Raw genomic sequence first — 18,559 nt, forward strand, 5'->3', positions numbered from 1 at the left:
AAAATAAAACTTTATAGTACGGTTGACCCTTGAACAATGCCAGGGTAGGGATACCAACCCTGAGCGAAGTTGAAAATCCCCATGTAACCTGACAGTCGTCTGACCTCCATGGATTCAGCCAACCATGATCCTATAGTACTGTTGTACTTATTTAGTGAAAAAAGAAATCCCAGTACAACTGGACCACCTACAAATGGGAGAGAGAGTGATTGCGGTACAGAATGAAAATAAAAACTTGAATACCCTCTTTTCTACTTCTTCCTCTATATTTTTAATTTTAGTTAAAATGTAAAGACAAAGCACTGAATGGAACACCACTGAAGGGTAAGAATGGGTTACTCATTTACACATATTAATAAGATTTTTTAAAAAAGATTTTCGAAGGCATACTCACTCTATTTTAGTGTATGGAATCTCTTTTAATTGTTCTTCTGACAGTCCAGATGGATCCACAAGTTCCTTTCTAGAAGGAAATGAGCAAGAAAATTAAAGTTTATACACTGATATAAATACTAACACCTTTCACACTTGGCAGGTGAGTTTTCCCCTTTCTAATCTTGTTGCAAAACACAATATTAATAAAACTAACAAAGATATAAGCCAGGAACAAAGATTTAAACACTAGGATGTAATTCAGGACAAAATGGGAGGAAAATCTTTTCTGTAGCTCTTCTACCCTCTTCCAGGTTTTCTACATCCAGAACGCAGATAACTCCAGCCATGCCCCATTTCCCTACAGAATATCTGTTTCTGCACCTGTAGCAGGTGTCTTTTTTTTTTTTTTTTTCTTTTAAATTTCTTTTCCTTGGTGTTTACTTATACAACATTGGCCTGTCTGAGGCTCATTTGCAGGCGAGGCTAACTGGAGAGGAGATGTCAGGGCTGCCTGCAGAGGTCTGCTGACGTAGGAAGACACCAGCACTGAGTGCCAGGCTCCACAGAATGATGGCAGTGAAGGCCATCTGACAGGCTTCAGCCCGAGGCTGCCTCTTGGTGTCAGTGGTCTTCCTCGTAAATGCCTTCAAACCACTTGGGTTTTAAAAACAGTACTCACTGAATATGTTTCCATAACTCTTCTTTTGCTTGGACATCGGGACTTCTCCTATAAATACAAAAACATAACACTTATCTCTGTAAACATGCTTCATCTAATGATCTAATCTCTATAAACTTTAGCAGAGCTACAATATTAACAGTTTCCAGACTGTGAAGTTCTTAGTGCCAGCTGATACCAGACAAGGAAAGATTGGACAGGGACAGCTAATGTGGGATGGTAAGTACCAAGATAACCAGACAATTTATCTGCTAGCTCACTAAAAACTAAACAACATAAAAATCAGCCATAAAAATCCACACACACTCCAGTGGTGGTTTTACAATGAAGAATGATTCGAGGCTTCTGTTTCTGGTCCTTCTAATTGCTTCTAAATAAAGGCAAAAGAATTCATTCTGATTCTATTAATATGAAAGAGTCCCAACATGACCTGTGATTACCTCGTGGAAGGAGCACCACAAGGGAAAAGAACATGGTAGGACAGCCAGATTGGCCACTGGACCACTGTCCTTTCTTGTTGCACCTGACATTGCATTTCCGGGCCAAGACATAGGCCCACAGATGCTGGAACCTATTTGCAGCCCATGCTGCCACCCCCCACACGCCCTTCTCTATCCTATCTATGGACCCCACAAATCTCCTCTCCTCTAAGAACTACGTGAATAGAAACTGTACCACTACTTTTAACTTCCTAGAATGAGAAATTCAAAGCCAGCGTTCAGGAGTTCACACTCCCCATAATAGCAATGAGAACTGGAAATCTATGATCACAGCAATTGTTGCCACAGAATAATTTTTTTTTCCTAGTAAGAAAATAAGCTTTCATCAGTCCTTTCAAGAGAACCAAGGTCTGATAAAGGCCCAAAGAAACGACCCAAACCCTAACAATTAAAATGCCTGGAGCTAAACAAAGCCACCAATATACTCTGTCCTGTGGAATTTTACATTCATAATCTGTATCAGCATTTCTGGGCTCAATATCACTTTCAGCATATGATATTATCATTGCTTTCATTTTTCTCAGTTAATAAGGGCACCACTGAGGCATTCTAGTAGGGCTTTCTGAGCCCACAGAATACAATAAACTACTTTCTAGCAATTGAATTGACTAAATGGTTTTTTCCTTTGTGGAGGAAAAAAAAAATCTGTCTATAAAGACCTTTTAATCAACTCAAAAGGAGTGAAACACAGAAGATAAGGGGGAGGGGATGAAGCCTTGGTCTCAGACATATAAAATATGGTATTGTTAAAGGTATAGTTTATTTTAAAGAATAAAATTGCAAGCTTAAAAAAACTTAAATGCTTCTTTGGAAGGATTTCCTATACGGGATCTGCCTTTCCTACATTTGGCATTAACCCATTCAATGATACTGCCAGAGAAGATGCTAATACTCTGCTCCCAGAGAAAGATGGCTCCATTGTAATTATACACCGGCATCTGATTCTCACAGGAAGTCACCCGTAGTATCACATAATATCTCGGTTAATTAGGACGCTATTCTGCTGGGAACCATTCTTATTTCAGGAAGGTGCAGTAGTGAGGCTACCTTCAAGTTAGAGCAGGGTGTCTCAGCCTCAGCACGACTGACATCTTGGGTCAGATAATTCTTAGTTGTTGGGGGCTGTCCCGTGCCGTGTAGGATGACCAGGAACACCCACAGCCTCGACCCCTGGACACCAGTAACACCTTCCCAGTAGGACAACCAAAAATGTCTCCAGGCATTGCCAGATGTCCCCTGGGTCGGAGCGGGGCTGGCGGGGGAGAAGCTGCCCCAGATTAAAAACCACTGATCAAAGAGATGATGGGGCGGTAAAACAGTGAAGGTTTGGTGAAGGAACTAAGAGGCTGAGTTATTGTAAAGATCCATTATGTGGATGTTGAATAGTGTTCGAGAGAATGACACTGAGGCAGGAGCTAAATCTTAAAAGAATGAAGGAAGTGTTATAATTTGATGGCATGAGACTCAAAGCTAAATGCTTTGAGGGAGGAGGGGAGGAGAATGAGAAAAAGAAACGAGGGGCAAGGAGAACATGCCCCCCAAGACCACACGAGGCCTAGCCGTGAAAGGTGGTGAATATGGGCAACGCACACAAAATGGATAACAAGAGGTATTTCTGAGTGTTGGAATTGCAAGTGATCTTATTATTTATATTTTCCTATCTTATCTGATTTTTTTCTCTTAGCCAAGAGAATTTCTTAATTATCAGAAAAAAGAAAAACATAAGGGTATTTTTGTGTTTTAAAAAGTTACTCTTGAGGGGGAGGGATAAATTAAAAGTTTGATATTAACATATACACACTACTATATGTAAAACAGATAAACAACAAGGACCTACTGTACAGCCAGGGAACTATATTTGATATCTTATAATAACCTATAAGGGAAAAGAATCTGAGAAAGCAAATATATAACTGAATCACTTTGCTGTACACCTGAAACTAATACAACATTGTAATATAGTAAATATAGTAAATCAACTATACTTCAATTTTTTAAAAGTTATTGATGCTGCAATTCCACAAGAAATGCCTTTCATTCCCATCTCAGAAAAATTAGCAGAAATGTTATTTTAAAAGAACATCAATCCTTCCAGCCATAAATACTGCTCCTAAAAGATTCAGGAATTTAGTCTGTATGTTTAAATTCTATAGCACCACAATAGTCATGTATTTAACCAAACTGAGTTCTGAAACGCCAGCAGTTTCAAACAGCGTTAAGGCAGGGAAAATTCCCAAAACTAAAAAAAAAAAAAAAATGCTCATTTCCTCCAATTGCTAGACCACCTGTGATTTAATAAATGTAAACACAGGCTACACGCTAATGAGAACTATATCATTTTTATGCTGACATCTGCACACATTTCATCAGTAATTTAGGATGATTTCATGATGCACAGCTCAACCTCATTTTGTGGATTCAGAAAGCTGTGGAATTTTAACAGCCTTTTTTTAAAAATTAAAAGGCCCTTAATTATGCAGGTGTTTGACTTGAACTCTCCAAATAAATTCCTAAGGAAATAGAACCATGAGTTGTCCATAGGTACAATGTATGTAAAAAATATACATGCAGTCCAATATTAGTCCAATATTTTTCAAAAGCATCCCTCATACACACCTTATACCAACAACTCAAATTAATATTCACCTTTCAGAGAAATTTCTTTGATGAGACATCATTTAGGAATAATTTTTCTCTTTTCCTTACAGTCTCCTTCTACATCCCCCAAATACTCTAATTATATTATCTAGAAAATATTATACTATAGTACATGCTATATATTATAGTATAGTAGATAATATACTATTTTACTATTTAGAAATTATACCATAATATATGCCATCTATTATAGTATAGTAGATAATATACTGTTTTGTATACTATAGTATACTGAAAATAAAGTAATAAATATTACAGCATTTGACTTACCATTTCTGTGATCTTATACTGACCACCGCCATACAAGGAAATTTAGAGCTGAAAATGTGTTATTAAGAAAACTAAGCTTACAAAACATCTTTATTTAAAGAACTCAAAACACTTAACATATATCCCAGTAACTCTTTGTCCTATTCCTGAGTGGTCAGAATAGATACGATTAGGAGATGTCTTAATCTTCCCCTCCTTCCCTCTGCCCCGCCCCCCGCCCCCCCCCCCCCCCCCCCCGATCTAGAATTAAAGAAAGATTAGAAAGACATAGAGCCCAGCAACCTAGCTGCTGAAGATCGCTCAGGGGTCACTTCCAGGGACTTCAAGCAAAAGCTTTATTTAAGGCACCAGACTTCTGTTTTGTATTTAACCAGGAACATCATTCTACCCTGACAATCTCATCTTCCACATAATCAGTATTTTTCAACAGAAGTAGTAAGACATTATTGCCACCAGAGGGAGCCTGAGCCTTCACACGCACACACAACCTATGAGAATTTACTGTTTCAGCTTCAATGCCTTCTTCAGATATCCCAGTGAGTAAAAATCACCCATGTAGAAAAGAAGTTTCATCTAAGTTTGCTAATGATATGTAAACATGAAAGTCATGGCAATGCAGCTGAAAAATAGACTAGATAGAACCATACGTCTCACATTTTACTAGATGATATCCAATCATATTTCAGTTTAATGTGTTTTAGGAGAGAGGATTTTGTATTTTATACTATTGTATGTCTCTGGTGTTTAATAATGAGTACAATTTCCTAGTTTAACACTGGAGATTTAAAAAACAATGAGTGAATTATATATGAGTGATGTATCACAACATTCTAAATCCTCAGTGGATACCTCTATATGGGCAATTTACAGACACTGCAGTACCAATTCAAGAATATGGGAGTAATTGAAAAATATGTGGTTTACTATATATCTGAAATGTTACATATACTTATAAATGTATCTGAAGAACAATTTTAATTACTTTCTTCAGATGCTGCTCAAATCATGTTTTAACTTAAAAAGGAAAAAAAAAAAAGAGCTGTAATGGTTCCTAGTGATCCCTAAATTCTCAAATTCTAATTTTAATGTGAATTGGCTCCACCCTACTCTCTTCACTTCTCAGCTCTTCCTCATTTCAAGGGAAAAAAATCCAGTACCCTGTTCGTAGGGATAAACTGAGACCTGGAGAACTTACTAATTACACTAACTGCAATTGCAAGTGTTTATGCTGTCACTTTACAGATGTGATCTGACTTAATGTTCAGCAAAATCTCATGAGGATGACACCATCTGTGTAGCAGATATGACACTAGAAGTTCGTGGAGACTGGATAATAAGCTAACATTCGGAGGCCCAGAATGCAGACAGAGATCTGGTCTGACAACAGCACCCAGCAGATACTTTCTTAAATGTTAACAAACCTCAGGTTTTTAATGTCATAGCTGAAATAAAAGGCAGAGCCCAGTTTGTCCTAAATAAAGTAATCTATCATCTTGTAGAGTTTTAACACTTTTCTCTAGTTGCCTACCTGACATTTCCAATTGATTGCCCGCTTGGCTTTTTGAACCCAATGCAACAGAAATCTTGACACTTCCCACACATCCCCAGACCATCTCACTCCATCTCATGGATGAAGTGGGTAAAAAGGCATGTCTACCCACTTAATCCATCAACTCAAAAGTTCATCTATGATATCTCTCACACTACAAACCTGTCGGCTCTCCTTCCAAAATAAGTATTCATCCAGTTCTCTTCATTTCCACCACCACCATCTTTCCTGAGCTAAAACCAGCTCACACCTGGACCACCAAAAATTTTTAAATCGCTCTTCCTGCTTCCTTTCCTTTCTCAATCTGCTTTTTCCTCAGCAGCCAGAGCAACTTCTGAATGAACTACTCTTCAAACAAGTTTTTTGTCAACTGTACTTTGGCCATATCAGCTGTATAGTTAAACAATCAAGTTCAGTTACAGTCACCCAACAAACATTTGCTAAGCCTTTTTATGGTTTGCTTTAAAAAACTAAATTCCAAAATGTAGACATAAAATTCTTAACAGGGTTCTCTCATACAACTGCACTGTTGAGATAACCCTCTCTCTGATCTGATATTTTTATCATATAGGTAAGATTTAAAAGAAAGTTTAAATAAGATTTTAAATTCAAAGTACCATTAGGCTCTTTTCTGATTTCAGTTGATCTGATGGAAGTAATACCCAGTTTAGAGATATTACTCTACCTCCAAAGAGTATTCTTGAATTTCCACTTCAGGTCCAATACAGCAACTGGTATCAGACACACCCTCCCTTCCCATCCTCAAAAACTATAAAATAAAACAAAATATACAAAGCAGCTGTTTTTCATACATTGGGCAACAGACACCATAAGCCTGTGATCTTTGAGAGAAGGGAAACACAAGGTGGGCACCCCACCCCCGCCATTTGCTCAAGTTTTCTGCCTGGGGGCACTTTCCCAATGTGGTACAGGGAGGTGAAACTCAAGAAGTAACAGATTCATAGGGCTGAGGAGGTGGAAATCAAAATTTGAGGCTGAAGTTTGCAGTGCAGGATAAAAGAAAAAAGGGGACTCCAGAAGTCTGCATAGGGTTTTCCTTAAGACTTTGGTGGAGGGACTTCCTAGGTGGCACAGTGGTTAAGAATCCACCTGGCAATGCAGAGGACACAGGTTCGATCCCTCGTCCAGGAAGATCCCATATGCAGAAAGGCAACTAAGCCTGTGTGCCACAACTATTGAGCCTGTGTACTGCAACTACTGAAGCCCATGCACCTAGAGCCCGTGCTCCGCAACAAGAGAAGCCACAACAATGAGGAGCCCACACACTACAATGAAGAGTAGCCCCCCCACCCCCATTCTCTGCAACTAGAGAAAGCCTGTGCACAGCAACAAAGACCCAATGCAGCCAATCAATCAGTAAATAAATAAATTTAGAAAAGAAAACAAAACTAAGGTCAAAGAAATCACAGGTAAAATCAAAAATTTTGAACTGCATGATAAAGAAAACAACACATCAAAATATACAAAATATAGTTAAAGCAAGACTTGGGGGAAATTTCTAAGTTTATACTTGTATTAAAAAAGAAGAAAAGTTTAAAATCAGTGTCACCTTAAGAAGATGAAAAAAAGAATAAAACAACAGGAGGTAATAAAGAGCAGAAATCAGTGAAATAGATAACAGATAAAGAAAATCAACTAAACCTGAAGTTACTTCTCTGAAAAACTAGAAAACAATTAAGGAGAAAATTTAGAGAAGACAATTTATCAACATCAGGAATGAAAAAGGTAATATCACAACATATGTTCAAAGGATACTAAAGAATTATTATAAACAAATTTTTTATTCAAAAATTTGACAACTTAGACAAAATGAACAAATTCTTTTAAAAACACCTACTACCTAAACCTACACATAACAAGTAGACACAATCTGAACAGCCCAGTATCTGTTAAAGAACTTCAGTTTGTAATTTATTTATTTTTAAGAGATACTAGTTTACTTTTTTATTTTATATTTGGCCACACTGAGAGGCTTGTGGTGGGATCTTAGTTCCTCAACCAAGAATAGAACCTGTGTCCCCGGCAATGGAAGCATGGAGTCCTAACCACTGGCCCACCAGGGAATTCCTCAGTTTGTAATTTAAAACTTTCCACAAAGCAAATCTGTGTCAGGGTTGGTTTTCCAGGTAAATTATATAAAATATTTATGGAAGAAATACTGCTAATTTTACATTAACTCTCTGAAAATAGAGAAAAAAAGGAAAACTTCCTAAACTATATTAAATAACTGGCATAATCTTGTTTAAAAAAAAAAAAAAAACCTGACAAAGATACTACAAGAAAATTATAAACCAGAATATCTCATGAGCATAGGAAAAAAATCAAATAGAATCCAGCAATATATGGAAAGGAGAATAGATCAGAATCACTAGGTTCTTATCCTAGGAATGCAAGGATGTATCATTCAAAACTGAATCAATGTAATTCCTCCACTGACAGAATACAGAAAACCCATATACAATCATCTCAGATGCAGAGAAAGCTAATAAAATTCAAAACTCATTCATGATAAAAACAAAAAACAAACAAAAAACCCCTCAAACTAGGAATAAAAGGGGTCTTCTTCAATCTTATATCTAGCACCATATTTGATGTGACATACCGAATGCTTTCTCCCTTAGAAACAGAACAAGCCAAGGATGCCTGCTTTCTCAACACTTCAACTCAACACTGTAATTCAACACTATTCTGGAAAATCTAGCCAGTACATTTAGGAAAGAAATAGAAATTAAAGGCAAACGATTAGTAATAAAGGAAGGTTGTCTCTGTTCACAGACACAATGATTACAAAGGTAGAAAATCCAAAGGAAAAAAATTTCTTAAAAAGCTTCCAAAGCTAAGTCAATTTAACAAGGTTACAGAATGGCCAGATAAAATATCAACATTAAAAAAATAATTTGTGTTTCTATATACTAAAAAAAACTTACAAAATGTAGTTCAAAACTATTGAAAATATTAAATATTTAGGATTAAATTTAACAAAATAAACGCATTAACTACACTGGAAACCTAGAAACACTGCTGAAAGAGCTAAAGACTTAACTACATAGATGAGTAAGACATTAATTTTCTCAAAACTGATCTATAGATATTCAACGTAATGCTAATCTAAAGCCTACAGTTTTTGTTTTTGGCGAAAACTGACAAGGAGATTCAAAAATTTACATGGAACTGCAAAGGATCTAAAATAGCGAAAACAACCTTGACAAAAAGGACAAAGCTGGACAGTTTACACTGCATGATTCAGGTCTTACTCTAAAGCCACAGTAACAGAGACAACAGGGTGGCTGAGGTCTAGACAAACAGATCAATGAGGCAAAATTGGCCCACATCTAAGCAGTCCATTGATTTTCAACAAAGGCCCCAAGGCCTTTCAATGAAGACAGTCTTTTCAACAAATGATAATGGAAAAAAAACTTCTCAATATCTACCTCTACCTCATACACTGAACAATTAACTCTAAGTGGATCAAAGATCTAAATACAAAAGCAAAGTCTATACAACTGCTACAAGAAGATATGAGAACATCTTTGTTACCCTGGGGTAGGCAAATATTCCTTAAGATGCAAAAAAAGCCTTAACTATAAATGAAAAAAAAAAAATATATATATATATATATACTGGTTTTCAGTAAAATTTAATGTCTGCTCACCAAAAAACAATGTTAAGAACATGAAAAAGCTAACCATGGCCGAGAAGAATTCACAATACGCATACCTGAAAAAGAATTTATATCCAGAACGTACTAAAAACCCTACAAATAAATAATAGAAAAAAACAATTAAAAATGGGCAAAACTTGAATAGACACTTTTCCAATGAACATATATGGATAACCAATAAGCACAGGAAAATGTGGTTAACTTTTCTAGTCATCAGCAGGATACCACTTCAAGCCAACTAGACAAGCTAAAATTAACATGACAGACAAAACCAAATATTGGCAAGAATAGAGCAGAACTGAATCTCATACATTGCTAGTGGGTGTATAAAATGATACAACCTCTCTGGAAAACATTTTAGTAGTTTCTTATAAAATTAAATATGGTTAGGGCTTCCCTGGTGGCTCAGTGGTTAAGAATCCATCCGCCAGTGCAGGGGACAAGGGTTCGATCCCTGCTCCAGGAAGATCCCACATGCCGCAGAGCAACTAAGCCCATGTGCCACAACTACTAAGCCTGTGCTCTAGAGCCCGTGAGCCACAACCACTGAGCCCGGGTGCCACAACTACTGAAGCCCACGTGCCTAAAGCCCGTGCTCTGCTGCAAGAGGAACCACGCAATGAGAAGCCCAAGCACTGCAACAAAGAGTAGGCCCCACTCTCTGCAACTAGAGAAAGCCCACAGGCAGCAACAAAGACCCAAAGCAGCCAATTAATTAATTAATTAATTTAAAAATTAAATATGGTTAGACATATCCTCTAACCCAGTAATTCCACTCAGGTATTTACCCCAAGGCAAAAGATAACATATTCCATAGGCACACGTGTGTGGAGTATCCAGTTTTTTCACAGAACAGCAAAAACTGTAAACAATCCAAGCATCCATCAAGAGAAGGATAGGGACTTCCCTGGTGATGCAGTGGTTAAGAATCCACCTGCCAATGCAGGGGACATGGGTGCAAGCCCTGGTTCGGGAAGATCCCACATGCCGCAGAGCAACTGAGCCTGTGCTCTAGAGCCCATGAGCCACAACTATTGAGCCCATATGCCACAACTACTGAAGCCCATGTGCCTAGAGCCCGTGCTCCACAACAAAAGAAGCCACCACAATGAGAAGCCTGTGCACCACAATGAAGAGTAGCCCCCGTTTGCCGCAGCTAGATAACGCCTGTGCAGCAACGAAGACCCAAAGTAACCAATAAATAAATAAATAATTTATTTAAAAAAAAGAGAGAGAGAGAGAATAATGGATAAACAAACTGTGGCATAATCATACAATGGACTAAGCCAGATTTTAAGAAAGCATATATTGTATAATTATATTTATGTGACATTCAGTAAGAGACAAAACCTAATCTATGGCGACAGAAATCAGAACAGTGGCTGCCTATGCGGGATGGGGACTAAACAGAAGGAGTCTGAGAGCACTTTTTAAGTTCTGTATCTTGATTGGCATGATGGATACACTATGTATATACTTGTCAAAATTTATAGACTTCTACCGGTAAGGTGAGAGCAATTTCACTAGATGTAAATTTCAGCTCATATTACCTCAATTTAAAAAAGTTTGTTCCTTAGGTTGTTAAATGAATCTCAGATCACTCAGTTAAAAATGATTAAGTTCACTGTCCCATCTACAATATTTGCCCCATAATGTAACTGAATTATAGTAACTGTAATACTCAACAACTTTGAGTTATTCTCTTTGTCAATTTTATCTATAAATGATTATTCCACTTATTTACTATTGCCTCCAGAAATGTATTTTGGCTTCTTGAAAGTTTATATATAGGATTTTTTCTAATTTCATTCTACTTTTCCCTTTATTTAATAAATGAAATGTATTATTGGCATTTAGTTGAATTTAGAGTACTTTAGAAATTATGAGAAAAACTGAATGCTGTTTTTAAGATTTAATACCACATCACCAAAACTTGTGTATAACAAGTCCCTCATAGAAGAAGATTGCACATGTAAGGGTAAAAGCATAGTTGCAAAAAATATATCCATGACCATGCTGGAATTCTATCTTGGGGTTCTGTGCCTTTCGGTGAAATGGTCTACAACAAGGGCTTGATTCTTCCAGTTCTAAACTTCTCTTTTTTTAATGGAATTAGGGAGAGGTTGTATGCAAGACAAAGGAAACTTTTTATTAACTTCTTCTTTAAACTGAAAATTTTACTTAGGTTCCAGAACAAAACCATTATGGAGTAAAGAATAAATCTATAGGGTGTACAGTGCTTAGTGACTACTTGCAAATTTTCTGCTAGAGAAGCAACAGACATCGTTCATTATGATGTACTACTTGTAAAAACACAAACACATTCTGGGATAACTTCTAATTAGAAAGCAAGCACCTAAGACTGAAAAGAGTCCCCAGGGGTTGCGGGGTGTTCCCTCTGGAGTCCTCTCCTGGCTTCTGTTAAACTGAGCTGGCACTCTTCTGCCCCGCTCCCTCAAAGCTCCCTACCTACCTCCAGAGTCTGCCTCCCCATCTACTCCCAGGCATCCTCCCACACCCTACCTAAGACACCACCCCTCCTTCCACAAGTAGGCAACACCAGACATCTAACCGCCCAGGATCATAAAGGGATAGGTAGTTAGGCCCAGCTCACTTTAAAAAGGTATGCTTTGCGGCCGCTCTCGCCTTTTGAGATGGACCACATTCTGCCTGTGGAATGTGTGTCTCCCAGGGCCTCCCACCTTCTGAGGTGGCCCACACTGTGACTCTGGAGTGTGAAATTCCCTAAATAAAGCTGCTTTCCCACTTAGTTCTCAGGGCAGAGCTCCCTTGTATTCCTCCCGAGCGTCCTGTATTAGTAAATCTACTTCTTGCCCAACAACAACAACAACAAAAATGGGTATGCTTTGGGACAAGGTGTGGGGAGTCTAAATCTGGATGATGCAAACTTTTTTTTTAAGTATAAACTTTATCAGTTCAAAAGAAAATTGATTTGGGGGACTGGCAACCTCCTCATCACGGGGTAATTGCGCTCACACATGGCATTGCCTAGCAACAGAAGGAGCAGGCCCATCTCAACATTGGGGTGTAATGAATCACTCACTGACTGCTGCTTACAAATGGTAATTTGATGGGAAGTTATTCACATCTGGTTCAATCTGGAGCAAGACTTCAGAGGAATCTGCAGGCTCAAATTGAGAGAAGCAGCAGGTATTTCACCAACAGCCAGGCTCCAGAACAAAGGAGACTATTCCTACTTATTCAGTTGAATATATGCTTTTGTTTAAAAACAAAACAAAACATGATTTTGATAGCCTTGTTTTTTATGACATTTTGCTTTGGCTGTGCTCCAACTTCTACTGTTTCAGATATAGTTGATGAGTGTCACAAATATAAGAGAATATATATGACAAATAAACAGTGGGATAATCATGGTTGAACGAAATCACTTTAAAAGACCTCAAAGACACAGCCCAATGTGCCCTAGAATCCGCATGCTACCAAAAGCTCGGAGTTTTTGAACCAAGGCACGATAAGAGAGCACATACGAGCGAGATCTGTGTCTGGACCGTCTGTTGTTGGGGTCCGCCTGGTTTTTTTCCTTTTGTCTCCTTAATACAGCTTCCCACTGAGGCGCCGAGTCAACCATATCATTCTCCTGCCGTATTCTGAAAGAAAGACCATTCATCTAAAATTAACATCCACACATGTGGTGGTTGATCACTTCACCCTAAATATGCTTTTACAAGTTATTAAAAAGTTACATTATTTGATAGCTAATTAGAAGTTATTAAGAAACGAAAGGTTATTTAAAAATAAGCAATATTATCATAATCACTCAAAGCTAGGAATGTATTAACCATGTTAATATATCCATAAGTAGCTAAGTATATAATATTTATATATAAATATGTAAATATATATTGGTTATTTTCAGACTTCATCCCTGGCTTAAAATTTTCCAGTAAAAAGACATGTCAAAAAAAATAACTCATTTAAAACATATTTAGGTTTTGACTAAAGAAACAGTGGTGTCTGCTAAACAGACAATCTTAAATCATGAAACAAAATCATTTTATATAAATATACTAAGTAAAACAGCAATGAAGAGTTTCACTTTGAAATGCTCTTAAAAAATTCACACAAATTGTCAAAGTTTTCATGCACAGTAAGTGCCAGATACAATTTCCGTTTCGGATATAAAGCCAGAAATACAGAAGTTAAATATGGTAGCATAACGCCGCAGCAGCTGAGCAGGCACAGAGCACTCTGGTCACGCTGCTCAAGTGTTTAAGAGGGAATGAGGGCTGAGCGCTCAGCGTGGCCAGGGGCCCCACAGGGAATGCAAAATGAGGGAAAGGAAAACTGAGGGGAGGGGGTCCTGGGGGGCATGGGCACTTGCCATGTAAGATCACGGGACACTGTTACTAAATCCTCTCAGCTTTTAAAAGATAAACCACAAATCTGGATTTCTAAACAATGAACTCTTCTATTTTTTAAGTAACGGCAACCAATTATGAACGTGATGATACTGTATGGCCCTAGCGAAACCCATCCATGGACCACACTCTGCCTGCAGAGGTTGCAGGCTTTGGATGCATCAAGTCTTTCTAAAAACAAGGGCGAAGTGTTACAGGGGAGAGAGGGAACCAAGCACTTAATTAAAGCAAGTGCTTAATTAATGTGTACATAATGTCTGGAATGCACAGCAATGATGCTGTGAGGCCATGAGTATTTCTTGCAAAAATCAAACAGCTGTGATTTGAATCTTTAACTTTGAATTTATGTAAGTTCTTGAGGAAGCTGCTCCAGGGTGTTTCTTTCACACTGCCGTTCCCAGGGCGTGGGAGAGCAGCATGGAATTGCACGGTAATCATCCCAGTCCTGTGACTGCATGCGCATAACTGCTCAAAACAAAAATGAAAAGAATAGACAAGTCTGGAGTCATTTCTCTCACTGAACAGATGTCTTTCCGTTGCCCTGTTACAGCACTTAGTACAGACTGTGGGGTAGATATCTGGATTTGCTTATAATGCAAATCAGCAGACAGTGACAAATACTCATCTCACTGATACTTAAACAGAGACAATGGAAAGCAAATTCGAGTTAAAAAAAAAAGTAGCTTATGAGGAAGAAGCTATTTAAATCTCTCTAGATTAAAGAGGAATTGTATTAAGTAAAAAATTATCTGTAACACACTGCAAGTCTTTGAACTGTACCTATTTCCTCACTAAAGCTTTCATTTCCAACAGGCTATCTATTATTTGAATATTAACAGGGTACAGTCACGGTATTTTTCACAAATTCAAGAACACAGTTCCCTCTTCTCATGACATGTGCACAGGAAATTAAACATATGAATCCGAATATTGGAAATATCTGAAGAAAAATACAAGAAGGTATATGACAAGGTCATAATTATTAATCATTCTTTGAGACAAACACTCTCATCTGAGAATTCCCTGTGCGTATGCACACACGTATGTGTATGTATTTTCATAACCAGCACCTACTCCTCTGAGCCATTCCATGCATCATGTGATAGCCAGTGGCCCACCAGACCAGCTGGATTGGGAACTGTCCTGGACACTCCCAGGACTGGGGGATCCAAAATTAGGAAGAGACAGTCAGTGGGAAGATGTCAGGCTGGCCAGAAGCTATCTCCTCTTCCACAGGAACTCACACCTGGCATCGCCCGGGACAGACAGAAAACCAGGTCCTCGCAACTCCTAAGCCTGGAGTCTTTTAGACTACAGCTTCCATTCTGAACTAAACCGCTGCACAATTCATGGACAGGACAAAATTTCACTAATTTTTTTTTAAATCAGTAAGTTAGCATCTTTAAATATTTCTGAGAGGTCAAGCCTACCAGCAAGGTTGAAACCTGACTGAGGCAAACATACTTTTTCTAGAGAAACATTCCCTAGACAGATCAAAGGAAGCACAAGTAGTATATGCTCATCCTTCTGTTGTGGAATTGAGCTGGGTACCTTCATACTGAGGCTTTACTCTGATAACAAACATTAAAACTCCTGGGACAAGAGCATACGTATTTCTTGTACCTTACTAGTAATAAGAACTAAATCAGAAAGAATTTCAGACTATGGCATGTACCTTTAACTTTTATTTTCCTAATCAAAAAGTCGAAAGTGAGGGCAATCAAACCGTGTCAGTTAATATCCTTGGGACCCACAAGTTCCAAAGACAGATGCCCTCTGCTGGTGATACTCTTTCATACATATTCTAACAAGGTGCATTAAAAATGCAAGGCTCACTGGAGAGTCACAACAGAAGCACATTTTCCTGAGTAATGGGTGGTGTGGCTGCCTTAGTCTGTAATGAAGTTTGAAATTACACCCTTACAAAAGGCCTCTGGTTAATGGTACCTCATTACAAGAATGAAAGTGTCATTTCCTCCATCACTGACCTGCTCTAGAAAACAGATGCTATATGGAAAAGAAAAATCCTAGCCCTAAAGGCAAGAATATTGCAACACTCAGTCCTTATGAGGCAGGAGTTAACTATTTTGTTTGTGCATAACTAAAGTAATCTTTAAATGTAAAACACATACCCTATAACGATTCTGCCTTGTAAGTCTCATTTCTTCTTAGGTATAGGATACACAAAGTGTTGGTTTTTGCTTCCCTTACATTTTAATTTTAATGTGGGGATTTACATTCTGAAGAATAAAAACACTGTAAGCATTATATCAATACAGTACCTTTTAAAAAGTCAGAATGTCTTATATGACAGATGGTCATGAAAGTCTTAAGGGGGGAAAACAGTCTGTTAAAATTTTCACTGGGGATGTGTTCATTTTCAAATGTTGTATATAAAGTTGAACCTCAAAAATGCTAAATGTTTCTCTCCTGTTTCCATTAAAGCAATAACTCTACATTTATCACATTTTTGTCCACTTCCTCATGTACAACTAAGGAGAGTTAACAGCTGAGCTAAGAAGCCTTACCATAAGAAGGTTTTTGTTTTTTAATGAATGTATGAGGGAGAAAGTTGCTCCAGAATAGAGCATTTTCCAAAAACGTTTCAGAATAAAAGAATTCTGATATATTTCCTCCATGTCTCACCAAACTTCAACACCCTACTTTTCCAGGCTACCTGTGCAATTTAGATTTTAACTGCATTTGACACAATTAAAGTTTCCAAAAGGTTTTGAAGATGAAATGCCATATAATCATTTGATATCACAATAATGAAGATAATGACTATTCCTAGTCTCTTCTTTCCTATCTTTCCAGTTATAGTTCTGCCTCTTCTGCAAAATTCTTCATGTCGCCAAATGAATTCCTATACAAATCCCCGTGGGTTTTACTTCGCCCTCTACCTTTACCCAGGCAGTTTTGTTCCTAACAGGACCTTCCTTTACACCAGTTCTTAATTCATTTCTCATTCACTGAGATAAAGACCATGTTTAATACTGAACCTGAGAAACCTTACAGAGCAGGCATATAGGGACGCTTCCAGATGATTAAGAGCGAAACCCGTTGCTCCTGAGTTCAGCCTAGTTCCGGCCCTGTCATTATCTGACTCAGAGACCCTGGGCAAAATGCTTACCCTTCTTTGGTAGGTCTGTTTCTTCATCTACTGAATTCTTGTAAAGATCCTTTCTAGCTTTAAAACTCTCTGTTTCTCTGTTTGTGCTTTATTTATAAGCCAGTCAGACAGGTTGAAAAAACCCCCACTCTTCCCCGACAGCACAGCTTCCCTGACAATTGCTTCATACGACCACTCCATCGCTAATATTACATCTGCAGTTCCCAACTGATCATGGACTTGTGTTTCTCATCAACTGCTCTCATTTTTGGATCACCAGCTATAAACCAATATAAACCAATCTTCTTTTTTTTTCCAGTAGTTTTTCTTCCCTAGGGAAATTTATGTTGGTTCCAGGCATCTGTCCACATACTCCCTGAAGACCAGCAAGCAAAAAATTCATTTGCCTTTCCCACCTTCTCCCACCATCAATAAATTATTCTTATTTGCTCCTAAAGGTGTTTCTATCTCTTCCAATCACTCCTCATGCTCTCCCTGATAAAATAGGCTGCCTTTGGCAGAATTTCCCTCCCAAACTCTCCTTCTGTTTTCATAATCGTTCAACCTGCTTTGCTTTTAGTCATCTGACAGCATTCCTCAGTTGCTGCGGCTCTGCACTTCCACAGTCATCTCTGTCAATTTGGATTATGCTCTGGAATCCCTAAATAATCCACATCAAATGTCTAAATCTTAATACGACTTATTAAAGTGGAAACCAGAACCCCTGCCACCTGCAGCATGGTGAACATCGTTTCCACCGGCTTTGTACGGACTGCTCTCTCCATGCCCGAAATTTTTACCTGGTTTGCAGCCCCGACACTTCAATCAGGGACAGGGACTGGGCAGGAGGGAACGTTTGCAAGGAAACAGTTACGTATTTTCAGGCCATGTGAAAGAAATGCCCCTTGGTTTAAGTTTGCCGTCATCCAACACACATTTTTTTCCTAAGGTAGAGGGACAGTAATGCTTTGTTTTGTTTTATCACTCTAACAACAACAAAATCCTACCAAAGCCATGATCTAGATCTGCCTGGCTCAGACATATCATCCCTGTTAGCTGCAGTGCCACAGAGAATGGTTTCTTTCTTTTTTCAGAAAAATACTATAAAAGACCTTGTGGAACACATTTAAAATACTTCAAACCATCTTAATCCATTATTCAGATACAGATTCTAAAAGACATCTAAAAAGCAGGAGGAAACTTTAACTACATTTGTGGCAGAACAAATTCATGTGAGAAACACTGACTTCTTTTTTGTTAAAGGGAGCTTGGCCCCATTTTTCAGATACAACGGGGACTTCAGATAACACTGAGCAGCACTGAACATTCTCGGC

General features: G+C 38.1%; 1 protein-coding gene across 4 annotated transcripts in view; it reads right to left on the reverse strand.

The window, feature by feature from the left end:
* Window positions 1-18,559, reverse strand: part of EPB41L4A (erythrocyte membrane protein band 4.1 like 4A) — a 250,607-nt gene that overhangs the window by 5,800 nt on the left and 226,248 nt on the right. For all 4 annotated transcript variants that reach the window (XM_057737443.1, XM_057737428.1, XM_057737436.1 and 1 more), the window contains 3 exons: window positions 13,223-13,342; window positions 1,055-1,102; window positions 395-463 (listed from right to left, as the gene is read on the reverse strand). In XM_057737443.1, the coding sequence (XP_057593426.1) occupies window positions 395-463; window positions 1,055-1,102; window positions 13,223-13,342 (237 nt within the window). The remainder of the gene's footprint in view (window positions 1-394; window positions 464-1,054; window positions 1,103-13,222; window positions 13,343-18,559) is intronic.

The sequence above is a fragment of the Hippopotamus amphibius genome, chromosome 1 (assembly GCF_030028045.1).
Source record: "Hippopotamus amphibius kiboko isolate mHipAmp2 chromosome 1, mHipAmp2.hap2, whole genome shotgun sequence".
Classification (NCBI taxonomy): Eukaryota; Metazoa; Chordata; class Mammalia; order Artiodactyla; family Hippopotamidae; genus Hippopotamus; species Hippopotamus amphibius.